Source organism: Triturus cristatus, chromosome 8, assembly GCF_964204655.1.
Source record: "Triturus cristatus chromosome 8, aTriCri1.1, whole genome shotgun sequence".
Taxonomy (NCBI): domain Eukaryota; kingdom Metazoa; phylum Chordata; class Amphibia; order Caudata; family Salamandridae; genus Triturus; species Triturus cristatus.
In genome coordinates this window covers 1669279222-1669304055 of record NC_140591.1, presented here as the reverse complement: position 1 = coordinate 1669304055, position 24834 = coordinate 1669279222, and the positions used below count along the sequence as shown (strand labels likewise).

Here is a 24834-nt window from a genome sequence, read left to right as displayed (position 1 = left end):
TATATGAGGAGGAATTCTTTCCATGAGGCAGCTACCATCTCTTATTGATGGGAGAGAGACTTATGTTTTCCTAGAAGTGTCTTTCTTCCATTTCTAACCCCCTTTCCAATAACCTACTGGCAGACTTTCTAGATACACATTTTTATGTGCTTCCTCCAGAGATGATTGCCCTGTCCCTACTGTGCAGGTGTGTTTAATTTATGTATTGTCAATATGGTATTATGAAAACTGTGTCTCCTATCTTGTGTGCTGTAGGTGGCGAGCATGGCTAGTGGAAACTGTGGTGGTTTGTTCTACACCACCCCGCCCATGCTTGCATAATGGTGGGATAGGTGTTTGGGACTTTGTAAACCTCCTCCTCCAAGATGTGTTAGCCATTGAGGAGAAGATAAAGACAGCCTGCACCTCTCTTCTGAACATTGACAAAACGAGACAACTTGGCATTTAGAGAGTGTCAAAAAACAGTATCATGCTTCCATTGCCCGTCCCTTCTCAAGAGGAAGAGGTGGTCCCTCTGCCCAGTACTGAATTTTAGGAGAAGATCTCTGAACTAGTGGCTGCAGCTTCTGAAATAGGGCCCACAGATGCTCGTCCTTTTAAACAAAGGGTTTCTGAGCAAGGCCCTGATGAGGTGGCCCTTGCCTAATCAGATTACAGGAGGTCATATGTCACATGTGATGCTCTCAGGCAGTTGTTTATTTTGAACACTTCCTTTAGCATTCCGGATGTTTTTGTGTATTCATGTAATTGGAAAGTCAGTCTTTAATCATGAGGTTAGTTACCCAATCCCTGGACAGGAAAGGAAACAAAACAGGAAATGCTACTAAGCCACACCCATCTCCACTGGGAACTACAAGAGCATAGCCCTCCCCCAATATTTCCTGTAATACCAAACCCCTGGCAGGGTGGGTAGGTACGAATGAGTGGGTCGAGGATGAGTATGACTAAGAGTAATGAAGATTTCAAGTAAGTAACTATGTTTAGCCAAATAAAGTTGATCTGATTCTCATTCGAAATTCATTCAGTGTCGATTTGTCTTAACTGATGTCACAGCTTGGCCTTGTGATTGTGAGTCGAACAATGCTTCTGGAACGTATTGGTGGCCATTTCATGTTCACTTCGCGAGGCACTTACTTTTTCTTCCTCTTTACAGACAGTCTCAAAATGGTTCTCCTTCCCATAGCCTTTACATATCTGTCCGTTGGCGGGACATTTACCTTTGTGCGAATATGTAAATCCACGTCTTTAACTCAACTTAATTTTACATATAGACATCACTGTGTCCTTTAGTGTTTTGTTTCGACTTGATTTTTAAACTATGACTGATTTGCTCTGGGCACCTCGGGTCTCCATGTCAGTAGCTTGTCTGTCAGCATGATCTTTAGCTCTGGCAGCCATTAACACTAGCTCAAGATTAAGAGTTTTTCTCAGCATTCGTCTTCTGAATGAATCTGAAAAGAATCTGTCAATAACTCTCAAATGCATAGCTTCTTCATCATTACATTAATTGTACTTACAATGATTGATGAGTGTGTCAAATCTTTCCATGAATTCATCAGTGATCTCACTAACTTTATGGCATTCTTAGTTGAAGCTCTTAATCAACATATGGTATTGGATTAAACTTGTGATTCAGTACTTCTTTAATCTGACGATATGTGACTTCTTCGTCAGTTCACAGCATTTTCTTTACGACTTCCTTTACAACACAACCAAAACCGTGGTTTTCGCCAAAAACTAACGTCTGCAAAAATGCAGACTTAACTATACCTAACAATGGGGGGGGTTCTTCTCAGCAAGGTTATCGCCGTTTTCCATGGAATATCGCTGGAAAACCAGCGATGTTCCATGGAAAACACCACTATCGCTGGGAAATTATCGCCATTGCGCTATGCGTTGTTAATACAGCGATAGCATGGCAATAATTGCCAGTGATAGCCGTCGATAAAAAAAATCTCGCTAAGAGCGGCCAGCGATAATTATCGATACTGCTTGATAATATGCCCCTACATGCGTTAAATGTCAGTTCTGTACTTCAACTGCAACACACTTGGTACGCACAAGCAGTTCGCTTGGACCACAGCAAACCTCTGGGAGAGCACTGTCGATCTTCAGGTTCCTTAACCTCTAGCTCCTCACCAATAGTAGCATCTACTCCAGCCTGGGTACCCGCCAATGACTATGCCAAACACTGAGCTTAGTATTACATATCTTTATTCGTCTGTGTGTAAATGCAAACTCAACATTCTTAAAAAGCCTTCACTGCATTCTACTCTAACACTAACATCACAGTTTTACAGAGTCCTTCAGGAACCAAAAGGGTTCCGTCATTCCTAACTTGCATGACACTATACTCTGGATGAAACTGTAGAAGCCCCGAGGGTCAAATGGCCTTGATTTCACCTCTGCTTTTATGGGTCAGAAATTAATGATCCTCACCCAAATGATCTAGTCTAGAAGGCAGAAAACAGTGGAATATAATTGAGCCTTTTCATGTCAAACTCGCTGGCTCTCTTTCCATTGTGTCAAAAAGAGCTCCACAATTTTTTCAGAGGGTCAAAGTCACTTTTGTGGCCGAGGCAGGGGCTACTATCTATGACAAGTTGTTATATCCCCCACTTGTAAGTATTACTATGCCTATATGTATTAATTAAGGTTAAATGCTATTTTTTTTATGAGCACATTCTGCCTAGCCATGCCACAGCATTTTTGAGAAATGTCACCATTTTTGTGTCATGAACGATACTGAATGAAGTACATGCTTGCTTCGTCAACTCACACCTCTTCATAGTTACTTCATAAGTCCTGTTCCAAGAACAAATAACAATCCTGAAAGCCTGTGTACACCTCCACACTCCTGTTGGGATTTTCATACTTTGGTTCTTCAAGGCTTGGCAGCATCTAGTTCACAAAAGATAGGTTCTGTAAATTGAAGAAATGCATATTCAATCATGCTCCGATATCTTCCAGAAGATCTTTGCTTCAGAGAAACTCCACCTCCACAACTTCCTGTTCTTCCTCCAGATCTATAGCAAGGAATCTCCTCTCTCTTGACCAGGAGGGAAGTGATTCTGATTTCTAATGAACAAATAAGTCTGAGATTTTATCCAATCTTTTTTTGGTTCCCAAAAATGCATGGAAGTTATAGACCTCCCCTGTATTTTAAAGAGGTCAACTAATATGTTCCAGACACACTCATCAAGATTGTCTACTAGTAATCTATAATTTTCTTAGTTGATCCAGGGGATTTTCTGGTAACTCTAGACTTGAAAGATGCCAGGTTTCATATTCCTATTTGTCAGGATAGTCAGCAGTTCGGAGATTCAGAGTGGGTCCCACCATTACCAGATCAGGATCCTTCCCTACAGTCTGGCATGCACTCCATGAGGCATTGTGAAGATATCTGTACCTGTATTGGCTTCTTAACAACTTGACGGTGTTCCAATTTACTCCTATGTTGATTGGCTGGTTAATTTCTGCCCATTTGTTTATAAGGCACAATCAGACTACCTGAAAGTTTGTTTTCTTCTGGAACTGAAATTTCTTCTGAACTTGGAGAAACCTCACTTGATTACGGCTCAAGGTCTTGCATCAGCAACCACTGCTGTGGTTCATTGGGCTCACTTGAGTCTGAAGCATAGATAAATCACTTCCTATATCATCGAACACCGGGTTATGAAGCCTTGATTCTACTGACTCCACCATTTCCCAAGCCCTAAAGTGCAGTTGATTCTGGAACACATACAAAGGAGTATTCTTTTATCCCCTTTGATTCCATTATTCCTCCCCACAGATGCCAGACAATGGGGTAAGGACCCAGGATCAAGATTTTCAGAGTTGTTGGTCCCAGAGGGAAAGTCTTTAGTTCTCAAATTAGAGGAAACTCTCAAGGATCCACTGAGCTCTCTTAGCGTTTGCTCCTCCTCTTCAAGGCCAAGCAGTCCTAGTCAGGACTGGCAGCCGGGTAACCAAGGCCTAGATCAACGGTTAGTGAGCGAACAAAACATCTAATTTTAGAGCGGGTGGCTCAATTCATCTGTTAGATGGCAGAAAAGCACCTTTTGTCTTTTCAAGACTCTTATCACCCACTAGTTTGGCCAGACAGTATTCCACCATATCTGGGCTATTCAATCCCCAGTCATTCTATTCATCTTTAGAAGTGTTTCAGCTACTAAAAGCCTCATAGGGTCAGTCTTGACTAGACCTCTTTGCCTCAGAGGATATCACTCTTCTTCTGTAGTTCTGTTTGGAAGTTTGATGTCAGAAAGCCCGGGAGTAGTAGCCATGTCCCTTGCTTGGCTTCCGCAAAGACTGTTTGCATTTCCTTCCCATCCCCTATTCCAAAGGGTGCAGAAGAAGATTTGGGAAAGATTGCATCTGTGATCTCGATAGCCCCTTATTGGCTGTGACTTTTCTGGTTACTGAGACTTCTACATATGTCAGTGGAACCTTCCAATGAATCTTCCTCCCCTACAGTAACCAGCCTCTCCCGTTGGGCTATTCTCTGCCTTCACTTCATGGCTTAGAAGTCGATGATCTAGGGATACAGTCCCAGGGCTGTTCTAGAGCTGCAAAGTTAAACATTCAAAGGTCTAGGAGGTGCTGTAGTGTAGCCTGTTATGTAAAACAATGGTTACATTTAGAATCCTGGTATCAGCAGAATAGCCATTTAAATCCCAGGTCATATGATCCCTGATTTTAATCTTGGATGTCCATTGTGATGTCTTTTTCAAGGGTTTGCCTCCTTCCACGTCAAGGTCCAAATTGACAGCAATTCATAGTTTCAAGGGAATACAGAGTTCAGTAGGGCCATTTGTCCATGCACCCACTGAATCTCTCTCTCTGTCATTCATTCTCTCTCCTCTCTCTCTCTCTCTTTCACTCCCCTCATCAATGAAGAAAAACGTGCACTTGTACAAACAGGCAGGACCAAATAGCTTAATCAATACACCATTCAGTATTGCACCAACATCCAAAATCTCAATTTTAATTTCTAAATTATAATTGTTTATGTTTAATCACTAGCAAAATAGTATGTAATAATAGGCATTACACAAATGTGACATCATTGCTGAAAGTTCTACTCAGCATTTACTCATTTTTTGTATGACTTTTTCTGTTCCTTATCCTGCAATGTACCCATTATGTGACATATTTCAGTTTGCACTGGTGTATTTGTCCTGCAGATCCCACACTCTGTCTGCAGTGAGGAGTGCCTTCCTGGGTACAGAAGAGCTGGCATTGAAGGACAACCTGTTTGCTGCTTTGACTGTGTCCCCTGTGCACAGGGGGAAATCTCTGTTGATGGTGAGTTTTGGAGGATGTAATTCTTTCAATAAGACTATTCAAACATGTATGAGTTTCCTTGATGTACCAAATTCCTTGAGAAAATGAAAGATGCATTTGGAAAAGATACATCCATGCTGGTTACATGTGTAAGAGGTTGGTACTTATAATAGCAATAGAGTAGTTGTAAAGTTGGGCTAAAGGCTTTTAGTCATTCAGAGAAAGTTGATTTGGTAGGACACGTCTTCGGTTGACTACCAGAAAGGCAGGGATCAATGTTGAATATGGAGGATTTGGTGATGAGAGGGAAGGAAGGGGAAAACACATTAAGTCGAAATATGGGCAACAAGGCCTTGATTTGTGTTTGAAGGCAGACGCCATTGATAGGGATGAGAAGGGATTTTGTCAGATTCAGAGAACTGAGAAGACTTTGGGCAGCATTTCCAGCACCCCAAAAATGCCTTTTTGGTCCTTACTGATGAAGGAATGAATCCAGACACACGTGTCCAGAGTTACACAGCATAGGCTGCACCAACAAGAGTGAAAAAATAAATACTACTACTGAGGTAAGTGACATCATGCACTGCATTTACCATGATGCACTGGCGAAAATTGAGTGCTGGGATGTGAGGCAGTGTGCTTCCAACCTATTTCTGTTTGAAAAAGTTCTCTTGTGCTACTGAGCTGATGTTGATGCACCGGCACCCAGTGAGTGGAACATAGACCGTAGAAGACTTTGGCAGCGTTTCCAGCACCCCCAAAATGACTTGTTGTTCTATGCTGATAAGGAATGTGTTCAGAAACACAAGTCTAGAGTTGCACAGCACAGGCTGCACCAACAAGGGTGAAAAATTAAAGACTACTACTAAAGTAAGTATTATCATGCACTCTATTTCTCATGATGCATTGGGGCAAATTGAGTGCTGGGGTGTGAGGCAATGTGCTCCCACCCACCTGCTGCTCTGCTAATGGTTTACAGAAATTGCTGTATTTCTGTTTCTTTGCAGACCATCTTAATTTTTTCTCGAGGATTGATCCAAAATGTGGGACCTTCAAGCCATTTAAAATGAACGTTAAACCAATTAGCAAGGCACACATCTTTACTTAGTAGGAGTCCCTTTCAATAGATCTGGTAGTTGGCACCACCTATTGGCTATTCAGAGACAGCAATATTCTAGGCCTATGGATGCTGTGTTCAATTGAACTTCCAAACTATGATCTACAATTATTACAGTCTTGCTTGATATTTACCCTAGAAAATGTCTTTCCATTGCAAGGAAACAGGTGAGGATTTGGGGTTATGTTTACTAGGCAATTTTGCAAAGGTGGGGGAACCGGTATTGTAGGTACCTGCTCTCCTCATCTCCTAGTTCATCTATTTTCATTTGTCGTGAAGAGCATGGGTTGCCGCATACTGAAGATACTATCACACTCTGCCCATTAGTGCTGTGGACCTTAATTTGGGACAAACTTGGGGGCATATTATCAAGCGGCAGCGAAATTTATCGCTGGCTGCTCTTAGCGAGATTTTTTTTATCGCCGGCTATCACTGGCAATTATCGCCTTGCTATCACTGTATTAATAACGCATAGCGAAATGGCGATAATTTCCCAGCGATAGCGGTGTTTTCCATGGAACATCGCTGGTTTTCCAGCGATGTTCCATGGAAAACGACGATAACCTTGCTGATACGACCCTGAGGTCGTATCGGCATAATCGACCACCATTGTTAGGTATAGTTAAGTCAGGGGGGCATATTAACAAGGGCTGGCAATAACATTATCGCCGCTTTAGCGTCCATTTTCGGGTGAAAAGCAGCGATAAGTTTATCGCAATATCATCAAGGACACGCTAGCGCATGTTTTCTTGACTTAGCACCCGTTTCAAGCACGCCTAAAATTTCATCTCTAATGAAATGCAAAGTGGGCGTTACTGGGCGTACCCTTGACGGACTACCTTGTAAAATATTGCGAAATGTACATCGCAATATTTACAAGGATGCCCAAGCATGTTTGCAGACGTTAGTTTTTGGCGAAAACCGCGTTTTTTGCCAAAAACTAACATCTGCCAAAATACAAACTTAACTATACCTAACAATGGGGGTGGATTATTGCTGATTACGACCACAGGGTCTTATCAGCAAGATTATGGCTGTTTTACATGGAACATCGCAAGAAAACCATTGATGTTCCATGGAAAACACCGCTATCGCTGGTAAATTATCGCCATCGCGCTAATACAGCGATAGAATGCCGATAATTGCCAGCGATAGCCGGCGATAAAAGAAATCTCTCTAAGAGCGGCCACCGATAATTATAGCTGCCGCTTGATAATTAGCGCTGCCGCTTGATAATATGCCCCTGCATTTTTGCAGACGTTAGTTTTGGCCGAAAACCGTGTTTTTCCCCAAAAACTAACGTCTGCAAACATGCGTGAGCATCCTTGTAAATATTGCGATGTACATTTCAAGAACATGATATTGCGATAAAATTATCGCCACTTTTCGCCGGAAAGCGTACACTAAAGCGACGATAATGTTATCGCCAGCCCATGTTAATATGCCCTTGGGATCCAGCTGGATAGATTACTAATTTCAAAATGTTCCTCTCTAGATGGTGCCCTAAAGGTCCTGTGGTCCCAATGTATTAAATAAGCAAGTGCTGAACTTGTTCCTGGCCTTTTTTTAAATCCTGGCACTGTCGTAAAAAAAGGTAAGTGTTGGGTTAAATCTTCGTTCCTTGCCCTTCATGGGCACAAAGGGAGGGACCTGGACTTCTGAAAACAGTCAGCGTGGTTGTATGTTCTTTTAAAAACTGTTGCTAACATTGAACCCTGAACCCTGTCTCTATAGGGTTAAGTACACCTACCCCAGGTACGTACTGGCACATTTTAGGCTGGGACGTGGGCACCTTTTTATAAGTTTACCTTTGGGCTGAGATTTTTTTCCACCCTGTCCATCTGATGCTGTTTCTGTCCAGTATACACTGCAGTTAGGTTGAGTTTATAAATGTTGTCTTCATATTCGTAAACACTCTTTGAAACCGCTTCTTAAATCTCTGCATTTACTCAGTTGACCAGTTCTTGTTCATCTTCATATGTCATCAAATGAAGTTACCTGTTCAGCTTTCTCAATGATCTTAGTGGTGCTATTAGGTTAAAAAAAGAAACTATCTGTATAATGATTCTGTATGCTCTGTATGTTTTCTGCTGTTTTATAATGTTATGCTACTTGTGCTTTTATATTTTGTATCAGTATGGTTTCAATTACCTGAATGATGATCATTAAAGGGAAGAGATGAAAAGTTACTGTGATTAATTTGCAATAGAATGATTGATTGATTGATTGAGTGTTGGTGCCCAGAGCTCTACTCAGAAGCCAGCGTCCTGTGCTATTAAATGTTGTCAAGTGGCATACCAAGGCTGCATAGACTTGAATCCACCTCATGACTCTTTAATCCACTGCCAGACACTCCCTGCCTCTTTAACACACTCTTGCAGGTTCCAGCCGTCTCGCTCTGAAGCTTTTTCCTGTTTTTCTTTTCCTCATTTTTTTCCTTTTGAATGTGTTTCTCCCTCTTGCTCTCAGGAAATGTCTACTCAGGAAAAACAAGTACTGGTCCCCAGAAATGAGTGCTGGTGGTCTCCACCGACAACCATCTGCTCAAAATAATCACTGATCACTTCACACTAGTTCAGTACAATTCACCAAAATATCACTTGTGTGGAGTCTGCACTTTCCAGCTCTCTGAAATCCATCACTTGCCGGACAAGTGCCTGTTTCCTGCCCTTTATTAATATGTTTCAGTGGTTAACCTTTAGATGACATATCAAGCAAAAATTTGCAAAACCAATAGTTCTAGCTTTTATAGAAGTAAATATGCATAAAATGGTAACTGAGGGCATGAATGCATAATAAGTGAGTGAGGGCATGTATTTGTTTTTGAAAGGGTTAATGGTGGAAGTGGGAATTGAAAGGATGAATGGCTGAGTGAGTGGATGGATGTAGACAAGGTACAGAAAATCTATAAGGCTGAGAATCTTGGGAGGAAAGTGAGTAGAGCAAGAGGTAAGATTGAAGCTGGTAAGGTGAAGGTTATAAATAATGGGCCTGATCCACAAAGGTAAACTACAATGAAAGTCTAACTTTACGACTTTCGGTATTCACAAAGGGCATTTACGAGTAGGGAAGTTAGACTTTTGTCTCAGTTAAACTTAAGTTTTGGTCTGAGACGAAAACTGAGGCAAAAGTCTAACTTTGATACTCGTAAATGCCCTTTGTGAATAATGAAAGTCATAAAGTTAGGCTTTCGTCTCAGTTTACCTTTGTGAATCAGGCCCTTGGGGTGTAATATCCGTCCCTTGAGGAGTTCCTCAAGAGTCATCAATATTGCCACTTTTATTCAATTTTATCTCCTTTCACGGGCCTGTCTGCTTTGTGTTATAAGTATTTAATTTACTTTTATGCAGTGGGTTCCCACATCTTTCAAATGCTGGAAACAATCGAGCAAATGCCAGGGATCTTTTTTCCTTTGCCTTGAACGTAGTGAGTCATCTGAAATAAAGCCTTATAAATCTAAAACCATGCCCATGTGTGCCTCTTCTATTCCCAGACCTGGCACCGACATCGAAAATTAAGGCATCACTTTTTATGCATTTTCATCCCATAACTAGCAATAGAAATGACATGTGACAGACGCTGAAAACTAGACATCATCAGGTGCTGAACTTTCTCATGAAAAGGACGGAGAGGACCTTTAAAGAGATACAGATTACATACACTTCTCAGAGTCCGAACATGTCTTGTGCGAGTCCTTGCTTACGAGTACCGATATGAAAAGGAGCCAAAATATGTCAGAAGTGCAAGTACAGTTCAGGCCTAAGTATAACATGGGAAAAACAAAATGGCTGAGTTCAAACAACATGGCATTTTCATTAAATGTAATTTTATTTGACATGAATCAGGAATGGCGGTAAAACAAGCAGTGCTGCAAAATAGTTCAGCAAACTAGGGGTGTGTTAGACCTATCAGCCTTAGGGTGGTCTTCCCGCAAACGTTTTGCCTCCACCCTACTATTTTTCTGAATTTCTTTGCTGGACTTAGGACTTTGTGCACTTCACCACTGCTAACCAGTGCTGAAGTCCTGGTGCTCACCCCCAAAAACATGGTAACATTGGCTTACACCTGATTGGTGTGTTTTAGTTACTTTACTTATAAGTCCATAGTAGACTGGTTGTAGGAAAGTAGGATCTGCTTTTATGGTTACCCACACGTTTTGTCTGATGCTAAGCTGTTATTGGCTAGTCTGACTAGGATCCTGCTAATCAGGACCCCAGTCTCTCTACTTTCTCCCTTAAATTGTTGTGGTCAGTACTCAGGTACATCCCAGATTGGATACTGGGGAACACTTATCAGCTCCTAGTATATGGTACTAAGGTATCCAGGGCATAGGTACCCAGAGGTCCCCCAAGGACTGAAGCATGCATTATGCCACCCATGAGAGACCATTCAAAATGCAACTACAGGCCTGCCATTGCAGCCTGTATAAGCTGGTGATAGCACCACATACGACAGATATAGGTTTCCTATATCTAGGGTAACTGCACATAACACCTATAAGTTACCCCTATAGCAGGCCTTATCAATCCTGAAGGCAGGGTGCTTGGTCATAAGTGTAAGGGTGCCCCTGCATGAGCAGGACAATGCTACAGTCTACGGAGTCCATTCTCCAGGGCTGTAAGTGAAGTAGCCATATACCATACAGAGGGGCACCGCGTAATTAAACGATGACCATCTCGAAATTGGCTGCAACGAATCCTACCATGTTTGGTATCAAACATGTTGGAATCATACCCCCACACCTTAAACAGTGTGGAAGGGATGATTCCAAGCACTGGAAGAGCCTTCCGTTAGGCTCCCAGTGTTCCCAGTGCCAGTCTTCTAGACCCGGACAGCACAACATGGCTGCTGCCGACCAGAGACATGATTCTGCCCTCCTGCTGCTGAACCAAGCTCGAGAAGGGGAAGGCAGAACAATAGCTATCCTGTCACAGGGAGTAGTGACCACCTGAAAAAAAGGATTTAGTGTATTGCAGCAGGGTGGGTGCGCTTGCCAGGACCACAAAGTCTGCATGAGGGGCACATTTGGTGCCTCCTTGCTGCCTCCTTCCATAGTCCATATTCTGCAACAACAAGGGAACCCAAGAGAAGTCGACCAGGGACCTTGGGAGACAATTGTTTTCAACAACAGTGGTCCCCAGAAAGTGAAATGGAAACCAAAGGAATGAATATAGACTCAATCGTAGCTATATTTAGTGGACTTGTCCAGCCGGACAGAGATCTGATATTTACTTTTAGGTTTCGGATATGATCATACAAAACAATACATAAAATGGGACACAATCCTGTGTCCTACTTAGCCAGTAGAGTGCATAAACAAGGGAAAAAACGAAACAACAGGGGGCTCAGGTAAAGCTTTTCCGGTTTGTTACAAAAGGAGGATATACAGTGTTACAAGAACAAATCACTACAAAGCATCTTTACAGCGCAATAAACGAAAGGATTTTTGCGTATAAGGTGTATGAGGGTGTCGACGGCGTTTCAATCCGTTTGAAGGATGAGCGGATCATCATCAGGACTTAAATAACATGCCTGTTAAATAGAGCCTCATTAGCCTGGGGGAGTAAAGGGGGAAGGAAGATACATAAGCGAAACAGTTAGGAGGATTACAGATAACTAGGAAACTCAATAGTGGCAACGCAGTGAAAAAAACATGCATTTCAGACTCTGAAAGTTCTGGTTAGCATGCATTAAGATACGAGAGCCACACAGGAAGAGGTAGGTTGTGAGTAGTATGGGATGTGAAAAAGGGCTGGTGTGCTCAAGTGGTATATGGACCATGTATATAATACGATGTGTAGACAAGGTGTGGTGGTTAACCTAGTAAGGTAAGGCCACGATGGGGCATTGAGGGGAACTATTAGATAAGTCGTTAAGCCATTCTAAATAGTTAAGTGCACAGACAAGTGTATGCAGGAGTGTCAAACAAGGCGAGTGCAATCGCTGCGAAATAGGTTACAATCATGAGCCATGCTGAATAGCTAAGCGTGCAGACAAGTGTATGCAGGAATGTCACCCAAGGCGAGTGCAATCGCTGCAAAATAGGTTAAAATTATGACGAGTGAGAGTGGGGGATTGTAGAACATGCTTGGTCTGTGGAGGTTACTCAATATTACACTGGAGGCAGCAAGGCTGAGTAGGAACTGGTCACATAATTAGTCAGGCGTTTTAGTGCGATAGTATCGGCGGTGATGTTGAGTCTAACCAAGGAGTGTGGGAGGGTAAAATAGTGCGCAGGTAGCATCTAGGCAGTAATTCAGAAACAATTGAACAGTAGTAACATTCTGACAGTTGCATACATAGGCTCACTTACATACTAAATAAAGAAACTCAGTGCGGTGAAAATTCGAGATGGCGGCATTAGAAGCACTTGGATTAAGGAGAATAGCCAGTTGCATACATCGTTTCAAACACGTGCTAATTAGTAGTACAGTACAGTACATAAGTATAAGCGATGGCGTGGTCAGAAGTAATCAGAAGTGAGGGGGAGGCGCTAACGTGAAGAGAAAAACATGCAACAAGGCTCGTAGAGTCATGTCTTACCGCAATTCCAGAATGGGGGAACTTGGGCGAGGAGACAAGGGCTGCTATAATGGCGGCTCCTAAAGGAAGGAACTAGGTTTTAACGCGGATCTACATGGTTGAGGGACCAAGTGAAGGGAACGAAACTCACCAGATATGATGAATTCCAGCTCGGATACGGGGGGAGTCGCTTTCGTGTACTCTAGCGGCTCAGTCGCCTAAGGAAGGGGAGGCAAATTAGTATGCAGACAGCAATTGGGAGGTATAAATGGGGGAAGCGGGGCCAGTGCTTACCAGTATGTTTCAGGGAAGTTGCTTAATAGCAGGATTCTTCCGGGTGTGATTCCAGAGAGAGAATCACATGACCAACTTTTGTAACCCTGCGGGAGCAGTGATTGGAGCAATTGGGTCAGGTGGGCAAGTACTAGAAACTGGTAAGGGACTACGGGACAAAACCCCAATGAGTGTTAATAGAAGAAGGACTTGTGCAAGAGACAAGGTGAAGAAGCCATTTTGGAAGTGTTGGTTGTGCATAGAGGGGAGTGACCTGTAGTTGATAAACAGAGTTATGATGACATATAATTTACAATTGCAAAATAAAACAACTTTTTGGGCAATTTAGAGAACATAAACAGTATCGGTTATACACATCGGAATTATTTTATATCAATGAGGTCCAGTCCTAAAGGCGGTTCAATCCAGTATTTAAGCTATCTGTTTTTAGGATCCATTTAAGTTCTTCTTTCTTCAGTATTTTCGAGATGTCGCCTCCTCAAGGAGGTAGTTTCACCACAGTTATAATAATCCAACGGATATCGTTTTCAGAGTGTCCATTTTGTTTGAAATGTTCAACCAAGGGTGCATTCGCTGTTTTGCACCTGATTCTGCTCCTGTGCTGGGAGATTCGTAGACGGATCTTTTGTGTTGTTTGTCCCCCATATATTTTGTTGCAGGGGCAGAAGATAGCATACACAACATTGAATGTATTACAGTTTGTGAACATATTCAGTTTTGATATCTTTGAAAACAAACTCTTTGGCCTCAATTGTAAAATCACATACCACGCAGTTACCACATTTCGAGTGACCATTTAAAGGTGCAAGGGACCAGAGATCATTCAATGTAGGGTGGCTTTTTTTGTTGCTGGGTAATGCTGCGCGGACAAGATGATCCTTGAAGTTTCTGCTTTTCTTAAAAGCGAAAATAGGACGTTCCAAGTTGAGGGTTCCAGCATTGAGAACCGGCCAATTTTTTATGATGGTTTTTCGTATTGCATTTGAGACTGGGGAGAAGGTAGTTACGCATACCAGACGGGGAGAGTTGATTTTTATTTTGGGCTCCAGTAAAACGGGGGCAGTACCATGCTCTTTTCATTGTATTACAAACAAGTCTACGGGGGAAGCCTCTACTGGTCAGTTTGGTACATAGTGTTTTGGCTTCAAGGAAATAATCATCCTTTAGGGAACAGTTCCTTCTGATCCATAGGAACTGAGAGAATGGAAGTGAATCTCGGAGTGCCCGTGGATGGTTACTATCATAGCTCAATAAGGTATTACGTTCCGTTGGGTTACGAAACAACCCTGTTCTGAGCGTGCCCTAATTATGTTTAATTTTTAGGTCAAGGAATGAGAAAGTTGTTTTATCGTGGGTAAGGGTGAATTTCAAGCCACCGCAGTTGTTGTTAAGCCAGTGGAGAAACGATTCAAGAGTAATCTCATCGTCATGCCAAATCATGAAGATATTGCTTCCATTTTCCAATGCATGAGCGAAAGGGATTAGTATCTGCTAGTATTTGGTTGACCTCAAGAGAGTCCATGTAGAGAATGGCCAGATTAGGGGCAAATATAGCGCCCATCAAGGTACCTTTAACTTGCTGGTAGAACTGATCCTCAAAGAGAAAGAAGTTTCTAGTGAGACAAACCTCCAGAAGTTGTAGGATAAAGTTAGTGGGGACTGTGTGTGGCCGGGGTCTGTGATTGAGGACCACCTCCATGACTAGTAAGGAGTCCTTTTGTGGGATATTTGTGTACAGGGACTCGACGTCCAATTTACACAAAATCTCACAATTGGGGTCAAATGGATGGTTTTCTATGAGATTAATCATAGACATACTGTCTCTAATGTAACATTCAGTGAGGGGGACAAAGTCTTTGATAAAATGGTTGACATATTGGCCCAAGGGCTCCAGAATAGAACCGCAACCAGACACAATTGGGCGGCCCGGAGGGTTGGCCAATCTCTTATGAACCTTAGGCAAGGTATAGATCACGGGTGTACGTGGAAATTTTGTGTTCAGAAATTGATATTCATGTTGGCTGATGAAACCTTGTTGAAGGCCTTCATCGGTGATTTGTTTTATTAGAGTCTGTAGCTCCTTTGTTGGGTTTGCAGGTAGCTTACAGTAATGGTCCGTATTGGACAATTGGCGATTGATTTCCTCTCTATAGTTATTGATTTCCTGGAGCACAATGCCGCCACCCTTGTCAGCAGGTTTGATCACTAGGTTATTATTCTCACGTAGGGTGGATATGGCTGACTTCTCTTCAACAGAAATATTGAAGTATTGTAAGGAATGTAGTGGTGTGAGTCAGCTAAACGTGATACTTCTTTAAGAACCAATTTTTCATAGGTAATGACCTCACTGGGGATCATGATGGCAAAAGGTGAGAAAGTAGAAGGGGGTCTGAAGGGTGTATTCGACAATTTCAAAGGGCTAGGGTTCTGTGGAAAATAAGTATACAGTCTTATTTTTTTTTTTAAACGCAGTAGTTCGGATTGCAGGTCCAAACAATTTGGGTATTATTGTAGGTACAAAAGAGAGCCCTTTACTGAGAATTGAGATCTCATGGCAGGAGAGTTTGTGGGTAGAGAGGTTAAAAATGGGAAAAGACATGTTGCACGGACTCAAGTAAGAGTCTGGAGCAGAGTTCACCATTGATAAACAAGGGTGGCGGCATTGTGCTGCAGGAAATCAATAACTATAGAGAGGAAATCAATCGCCCTTGTTTATGTACTCTACTGGCTAAGTAGGACACGGGATTGTGTCCCATTTTATGTATTGTTTTGTATGATTTATCTAAACCTACAAGTAAATATCAGACCTCTGTCCGCCTGGACAAGTCCACTAAATATAGCTACGATTGAATCTATATTCATTCCTTTGGTTTCCATTTCACTTTCTGGGGACCACTGTTGTTGAAATCCTTGCCTAGTCCAGTTCAAACCAGGTCTGGCACGAAACTGGACAAAGGACATGGGAGTAACCTCCCCCTGTCTAAAACCTCCCATGGGAGGGTCCCCTGAATCGTCCCAACCCTTTCCTTAGGGTACTCAATAGCCTACCTGTGGCAGGGTCCATAGATTCATCGTGGAACATGATTCAATTCAGACACCACTTCAACTTCTACTGTCTGGGCATGCTGGACTTCGCTGGAGTTTGTTTGGGCTCAACTTTGTCCCCCTTTCAGTGTGCTGCATCGTCAGTGCATGTGCACCATACAGGAGTCTTCCAAGGTGTGTAGGCATCCAAAACACCTGAAGGAATCTCCCTTGAGTGAAGTAGTCACTTCCATGCACATGCATGCACCACAACTAAGCTTATCCTGAGCCCCTCCGTACTCCAAATGGTTCTGCAACACAAGTGGTAACTTTACAGAGCTCTCGAGGCCTGTCCTGTCCTCTCACCAAGCTTGAGGCCAGTGTCCCTCGTGTGAGCATCAGGAACCACACCCCTGTGCACAATGTTGACTTGCAGTTGCAAGGGCTTGCTGGCTTCATTCTACCAAGATCTTCGGGCTCCAAGTAGCCCCAACCTCAAGTATCTCCAGTGACCAAAGTCTTTATCTACACCACATCGTGAGCTGCACAAGGTCTTCTTGCGACTCCAGTGCCTCCGGCCTGTGGGTCCTGTTGAGAGTCACCTTTGTTTCTTCTGGGCTCCTTCAACTGTTCGGGGCTTGCCCTGACTCCCCTGCTTGTGGTGAGTCTCCTGGACCTTGGTGGTCCTGACATTGCCCCATCTTCGACTTCTACGTTGTTTGCAGTTGCCAAAGCCTGTTGGTGCTTCCGCTGGACACCGGGCCCTCAACTCTCGACATCGAACTGACAAGGAGATCTGGAAAACAAATGCCCACCAATGTCAGGAGTTTTCAGGAGAGTTGACAATGAACTTGACTCTGCAGCTGTGAGGACCATGTGACGCTGAGGAAGACCAGGAGCCATGCATGAGCTGTCCAGAAACTACATGTCCCAGAATGCACTTGCCCGGTCTTGACCACAATGGGACCTAAACGTCAATGTTAATGGTCCAAAACATTTTTCCCATGATGCATAGGGTAAAAATACAGGAAGTGTTCACATGGGGAATGCCCTGCTGAAAATGAAGTTGCTGGTTCATATCGGATATTGAATATGGATGTGCTCAGATTTAAAAATAGTAAGTGCCCTTCATGTTATAATCTAGCATGTTTATAATTATCGGCGACAAGTTGATGGCCCCAGTAACATGTCTTCCATTTGCTTGTAGGGATGCAATGATTACAGAAATAGACGCCTTTCTCTGAGCGACCGGGGAGCGTTTGAAAGGTACTTTTTAACCTTGTCCCATTGAGTTGCCTAATGTTCATGTATTTAAATATACTGAAATAGAAAAATATTCATTTTAATCTTTTTGTAGAAATTCCCCCCGACATAAACTATGAGGAGCACTGCGGCGATTTCCGTCTCTGGTCATCACGCAAATAGGAGCAAGAGCAGCAGCTCTTTCTGAGAATCAGGCAATCAGGTACCTAAAATTGAAATAAGCGCATTTAAGGAGAGTAGTGTTTAGTTTTCATTTTCACTGATGCTGAGTTTGCATCATTTATGTTTTTTAGAAATCGCTGACCATTAACATGAAGCCCTGATGAGAGTCCCGGTACCAGAGGACTGAGTCTTGAAACACGTCGGCCCTTTTTTCAACACGGAGGAATTCGAATAAACTTGTTGTGACATGAGGGTTTTGTATTGAATCGTACGCCCATGCACACACTCCAAATATTTTCCCGCGTTTGACACATGTTTGGCCTCAAAAGCAAGATAGAGATAAGATTACTCTGATGTTATGATGCAAAAGTCCAACGTTATTGTAAATAAATGTGTTTGTATATAAGCATTTCATGCGTTGTCTATTGTGAAAAGTCATAAGTATTTCTCATGTTTTGTTTGCTAATTTGAAAAATCTGTGTCTCTTCACTTCTCATGCAACCACATTTTTTTTGGATAAATATAAACAATTGCAAGGAATAGGAATGGTTTAATAAAAAATCCATTCAAGCAGAAAAGATAGTGGTCTGTTTTTTGCTAAAAAATAATAAGAGCAGAAGGTCAAACAGAGCCGGGTTTCCCTGTTTTTTATATTCAATTTAGTACGGCTCTACCTGGCTCTGGTCGGTTTGGGCCTACCCCCCCAGTTTTTGTACTTTTAGAAAGTTGGCATTGTCTTACCCTAACTATTTGGTGCCTGCAACCTGTTCCTGGGTCACATGATTGAGTGTAGTTGGCAGTTTGGCTTTGGGTGTAGATGGGCGTTGTAAATTCTTCATGGGCAGACACAGAATAGAGGGATTAGGTGTGCCTGGATTGGCCATCACTAGCAGGATGGGGCAGGGCTGAGCACATCCCCACTTGCAAAGCAATAGACTGTGCCCTACCTTCACACAATTAACGTCACACTAGCCAATTTAGCCTGCAGACCGGCTGGAGCCAGGCCAGGGAGGCAAAAGCACTTCAAAGAAACTTTTTCAACTTCAAAGATGGCATCATGTATAAAAAAAGGACCCTCAGACTCACTCTTCAGTACACGTCTGGACCTGTGTAAGACTCAGAAGAAGGACTGTTGTGCTACTCTGTTGCAAGTGGGACAGACCGCTGACCTGCTACTCTGCTTCCCTCCTGCCCTACTGCCTGAATGAAAAGGACTGGACCTGCATCTTGAAAATAGGGCCACCAGAGTGACTATAAAAGCTAGTTGGCTGGCCTCCTGATGAGAGCTCCAAACATTTTGACTGCAGCTGGACTCTGGCTGCTGTGAATACTAACCCCCCAAGTGGTTGTCCCTCCTGTGCCTCTCCAGTCTTGGACTTGCAAAGTGGGGCTAGAGGTGCCTTGCCAGCCCAACTATGGTCCCAACAAATCTGGTGTAAAGCATTGCAAAGGGCCACAGAGTTTTGCAACTGCTCATCGGAACTGACGCATGGCGACGCAGTTGTATGTAAGACCCCAAATCGCAGTCCTAGCAGTTCCTCATCAGAACTGACGCAATGCGATGCCAGACCTCGCATCATTGCCGCAAGCCAGCTGTCCTAAGACGGATGGGTGAGAGGTTTCAAAGTGTGTATGTCTGGTTGGTCGTCGCAAGACGGCCGGCCAAAAGGACATGCATACTTTGAATTGCCAAGGCAGCCCAACCCTCCTCCCTACTGCTGTCACGCAGCAGGCCCCACCCCGTTCTGACACTCTTTTCTGGATGAGTGGATAAAAAAAAATTGCAATAAATTCCATTTATTGTCATTTTATTTTTCATCTCTAGGGCTTTTTAGAGGCATTTTGTATAGTTGGGGAGACACTCCTCTGTACAAATGGAGGAGCCGCCCCAGTATTGATGGCTGACCCAGAATGCAAACAACACTTCAACAAAGTAATGGCAGGAGGGGGATGAAGATAGCCCATTTAAGTATGTATATATGTGTGTACACTAATGTTGTTAGTATTGTTATTAATAGTGGTATTATGCTTTATTTGTGTTTGGTAGGGAGGTAAGGATGTCACTACATTAGATCTAAAAACAGATATGTCTAATGACTTTTAATAAAGAGGAACTAGAAACATTATTATATTTCTTACAGATTAAAAGATCCTCCCCACCACAGGGATTGTGAACAATGCAGAATGACACATGTAGTAGGTGGTAGCCGGTGTAGGCAGGAACACTGCTACTGAAAACTTCAGTCTCAGGTGTCATGAAAGCAGACACAAAAACAGAATTTCCTTTTTAGATCTTGGCTACGGACAGCTTTAGCTTTCGTAAACAGACATATTGGGGCTCATTGACCAAAAGTCTAAGTCTACAACTTCTGGCATTCACAAAGGTACGTTACGAGTAGTATCTTTACATCCGCAGTCGGGACAAAATCTCCACCCCAAGTGTGGCTATCCCACTCTGCACCCGATTGTTCTCTTCAAGTGATCAGTTCTCTTTCTAATTGGTTCTATAGAATTGGAGAGGTCAAAATTAGTGTTTTATGTTGTAGTGATTTCTCTTTACATTTTAAAATAGGGAACTAAAACATCAAAGAATCAGACTGAAATCATCTTTCCTAATTACTCAATTGCTCTGCAATCATTATAATTCACAAAATTGTGAATAATGTTAAAATATTGGCCAGCAAAAAGCAGACACCTACTTTGCTCCTGTCCTTTGTGTGTCTCTTAATTATCACTGTACAATTATTAATTTGACAATATACAATTGTTTTATAAAAATCTTTGATTAAATAAAATTATTATTCCCTATGCATATGGTTCTTGTTTGGCTAAGCATATATTTTTGTCATTCATAATCTACTTCAACTTCACCAAAATGATTAATTCAGTTAAGAGATCTGTACTAGACTCTGATATATTGATTAATTCGCTATTAAATATTATATACCAAATGTTGCATTTTTCCCCCTAGGATCTCCTTGTTAGACAATAATCTTACGGAACGTTCTTCTCAAAGAATGCTTTCTGAAATGCGCACCAGTGCACATATAGGTGGTGAGGTCAGCGTGTGCTAGTTTGTAGGCTTTATTAACACCCACCATCCACAGACACCTGCACCTGCTCCCATGAAGAAACTTGACCAGAATCACCGACGACCAGCTAACCTCATAACTCAGCAACTCCACCCCAACCATCGCGGAAAACGATGACCCCAACACCGCAGCCCGAACCCTGCACAGATGGATCTCCGACAACGCCAGCACCATAGCCCCCCTCAAGAAAAACAACAACACCCATGCCAAGAAAGCCAGTTGGTTTACCACTGAACTTCGAGAGTCCAGACGCACTTGCCGCCGCCTTGAAAATGCCTGGAGGAACACCAAATCCACAGAAACCCACAACAACTTCAGAGCCGCCAAAAACGCCCACCACCAACTCATCAGAAAAACGAGGAAAAATCGATTGAAGACAGACTCTCCACTCACGCACACAACAACAAAGAACTCTTCAAAATCATCAAGGAGTTTGCCCAACCCACCAGCGAGTCCACCCACATTCCTCCTTCACAAGACCTCTGTGGCAAACTCAGCACCTTTTTTCACCACAAAATCAAGAGCATCCACGACAATTTCAATGAAGACAACCAACACACTGAACCCTCACCAACCACCCCGACACCCTGAAGCAGGCGACCGACAACTGGACAGCCCTCACCACTGAAGACACTCTGAAGACAATAAAGTCAATGAACTCTGGGGCCCCCATGGACCCCTGCCCCCACCACATTTTCAACAGAGCCGCCGACACCATCACGCCCATGCTCTGCCACACCATCAACCGCTCCCTGGCAACCGCCACGTTCCCCGACGACTGGAAGCATGCCGAGGTCAACCCCCTCCTGAAGAAACCCTCGGCGGACCCAACTGACATCAAAAACTACAGACCTATCTCCCTGCTCCTGTTCCCAGCTAAAGTCATCGAGAAAGCCATCAACAGCCAACTCACCACATTCATCGAAGAGCACAACATCCTCGACTCCTCCCAATCCGGCTTCAGAAAAAATCACACTACGGAAACCGCCCTCCTTGCTGCAACAGACATTTGTCCTACAGGACAAATGAAAAACAGCAATCCTCATCCTCCTCGACCTCTCAGCGGCGTTCGACACAGTCTCTCACCACACCCTAAGACGCAGACTCCATGACACAGGGATCCAAGAAAAGGCCCTCAACTGGATCCACTCCTTCCTCTCTGGCAGAACGCAGCGGGTCAGACTCCCTCCCTTCATCTCGAACCCTACACCTACCACCTGCAGGGTCCCCAGGGTCCTCCCTCGGCCCTAAACTCTTCAACGTCTGCAAGGCTCCGCTCACCCCCATCGCCAGAACCTACTGACTCAACATTGTGTCATACGCAGACAACACCCAACTCATCCTCTCCCTATCCAACGAACCCAATACCACCAGACACAATTTTCGAGAAGGCATGGAAGCCGTCGCTAAATGGATGAAAAACAGCTGCCTACAACTAAACAACAACAAAACAGAAGTACTCATCATGGGCCCAAACCCCAACACCTGGAACGACACCTCGTGGCCCCCCGCCCTCAGAAGTCCGCCCATCCCCATGGATCATGCACGCAACCTGGGAATCATCCTGACCTCCGAGCTCAAAATGGACCGCCAGACCAACTCCGTCTTGTCCTCCTGCTTCCACACCCTCGCCCTCCTACGTAAGACCTTCAAATGGATCCCCCTTGAACACAGAAAGATCGTCACTGGTCACCAGAAGACTCGACTATGGCAACGCACTCCTTGCCAGAATAAACAAAAACCTCACCCGCAAGCTACAGAACATCCAGAACACCACCGCAAGACTGGTACTCGACCTGCCAAGACACTGCCACATCTCCCAGCACCTACGTACACTCCACTGGCTCCCCATCGAAGCTAGAGTCAGCTTCAAGATGCTCACCCACGCCCAGAAGGCCCTCCACAACACCGGACGAGCATACCTGAACAGCTGACTCAAATTCCACTCACCCCATAGGACCATACTATCAGCCCAGCTCTCCTATGCCGTGGTTCCGCGCGACAGAAAGACCAGATCAGGAGGCCGCTCCTTCTCCTTCCTCACGGCCCTTCTGCTCCTCCTCAGACAGATAATATCGCTCCCCATCTTCGCAAGAAACCTCAAAACCTGGCTCTTCGACAGGACTTGATGGACTAGAGCCTGCTAACCCCCCCGCCCTGCCCCAGCGCCTTGAGACCCTTACGGGTGAGTATTCGCGCTTAACAAACGACTGATTGATTGATTAATGTTGCCCATTTGGGTGCTAGGAACTAATGAATAGCTGAGGATCATGTCCACATCACACTGCTGGGATGTGTATCACTTGCACTGACTGTGTGTCACACCCACATATAACTTTCTCTATAAATATAGGACCTGCATGTTGTGTGAAGAAATAGGTACAAATCTGTGAACTGTATAGTGTATGTCACAAACCTCTGACTACCCTTTGCAAATCAAGTTTAAATAAAACGTACTTTAAATACAGGAAAGTTAAATGCATACCATATTATTGTAAAAGGAAATTATTCATTCTGACAGTGGTTTTTAAAATAATCTGACATGAAGCCAACCCTCCTGGAGCCATTCTTGGCCTTAATGAATAACACATTGGTTGGAACCATTTCAATGTTCTAGTTTCTTATGTGAGTAATTATGTACTGATTAGATGTATTATTGACAGTTCCCCTGCAATTACAATGAGGTCTATTCCATAGACAGAGACTGTCTCCAAATATAACATAATTTCATTATTTCTTCAGGCAGAGATGAATGTATGAAATGTCCTGACGACAAATGGTCCAATGAAAAACATGATCGTTGCATCCTTAAAGTGACTGAATTCCTCTCGTTTGAAGAGCCCCTGGGACTCACACTCACCATATTTGCTGCCTTCTTGACTTTCATCACTTCTTTGGTCCTTGGAGTCTTCATTAAATACAGAGACACCCCCATCGTCAAAGCCAACAACCGTGGTCTCAGTTTCCTTCTTCTCGCCTCCCTCATGCTCTGCTTCCTCTGTTCGATTATATTTATCTGTCGTCCTCACAAGCTAACCTGCATGCTCCGACAGACGGTCTTTGGGGTTATATTTTCTGTCAGTGTCGCCTCTGTTTTGGCTAAAACCATCGTAGTTGTCATTGTCTTCAAGGCAACAAATCCCAGCAGCTCTGCAAGGAAGTGGCTGGGATCAAAGACACCAACATGTGTAGTCTCTATCTCTTCTTTGATGCAAGTTGTTATCTGTGTTGTTTGGATGGTTAGATCACCTCCTTTTGCAGAGCTAAACATGTTGTCTTATAAGGAAATAATTATTGTTGAGTGCAATGAAGGGAGCACCATCTTCTTCTACTGCATGCTGGGATACATGGGCCTCCTGGCCACAGTCAGCTTTGTAGTTGCCTTTCTCTCAAGGAATTTGCCTGGAAGCTTCAACGAGGCCAAGCTGATCACCTTCAGTATGCTGGTGTTTGTCAGTGTGTGGATCTCCTTCCTCCCAGCATACCTGAGCACGCGGGGGAAGTACATGGTGGCCGTGGAGGTGTTTGCCATCCTGTGCTCCAGTGCTGGACTCCTCGGATGTATATTCTTTCCAAAATGCTATATAATTTTGAGGAGGCCTGAAATAAACACTAGGCACAATCTTATTCGTAAAAAAAAATAATTGGTTCTTTCAAAAGTGAATTGAACCACAGGTACTCCAAAATAGTGTAATGGAATAAATGGGTGCATTTGTCCACACAGAGGTATCTTGTCTGATTCTAAATTCAAGAAATAGGAAATACCTAATACCAAACATATAATATTATATCTTAGACCATGACAGGGTGTCCAAAAGAATGAGATCAATGATGTTTGGAGTTTACTTGACTAACAAACACATTGGGCCCGATTCACAGAACAGAATTAAATTCCAAAATCCTAAACTTACTACCATTTTGGTATTCACAGAAGGCACTTACTCATTTTGGTATTCACAGAAGGCACTTACTCATTTCGGTATTCACAGAAGTTAGGAGGCCTAACTTTAGGACTCCTAAATGCCTTCTGTGAATACCGAAAGTCTTAAAATTAGGATTTTTCTCAGTTTAGGA

General features: G+C 43.4%; 1 protein-coding gene across 1 annotated transcript; it reads left to right on the top strand.

The window, feature by feature from the left end:
* The first annotated feature begins 5189 nt into the window (after positions 1 to 5189).
* Positions 5190 to 24404, top strand: LOC146808543 (vomeronasal type-2 receptor 26-like). The gene is made up of 3 exons (XM_085620641.1): positions 5190 to 5300; positions 19852 to 19861; positions 23503 to 24404. The coding sequence occupies exon 3, from the start codon at positions 23517 to 23519 to the stop codon at positions 24402 to 24404; it is 888 nt and encodes a 295-aa protein (XP_085476767.1). The 5' UTR covers positions 5190 to 5300; positions 19852 to 19861; positions 23503 to 23516.
* The last annotated feature ends 430 nt before the right edge of the window (positions 24405 to 24834 follow it).

Bases quoted from the DNA above. Each gene is read 5' to 3' on its own strand.
- LOC146808543 (XM_085620641.1), top strand. From the start codon at position 23,517: ATGAAATGTCCTGACGACAAATGGTCCAATGAAAAACATGATCGTTGC.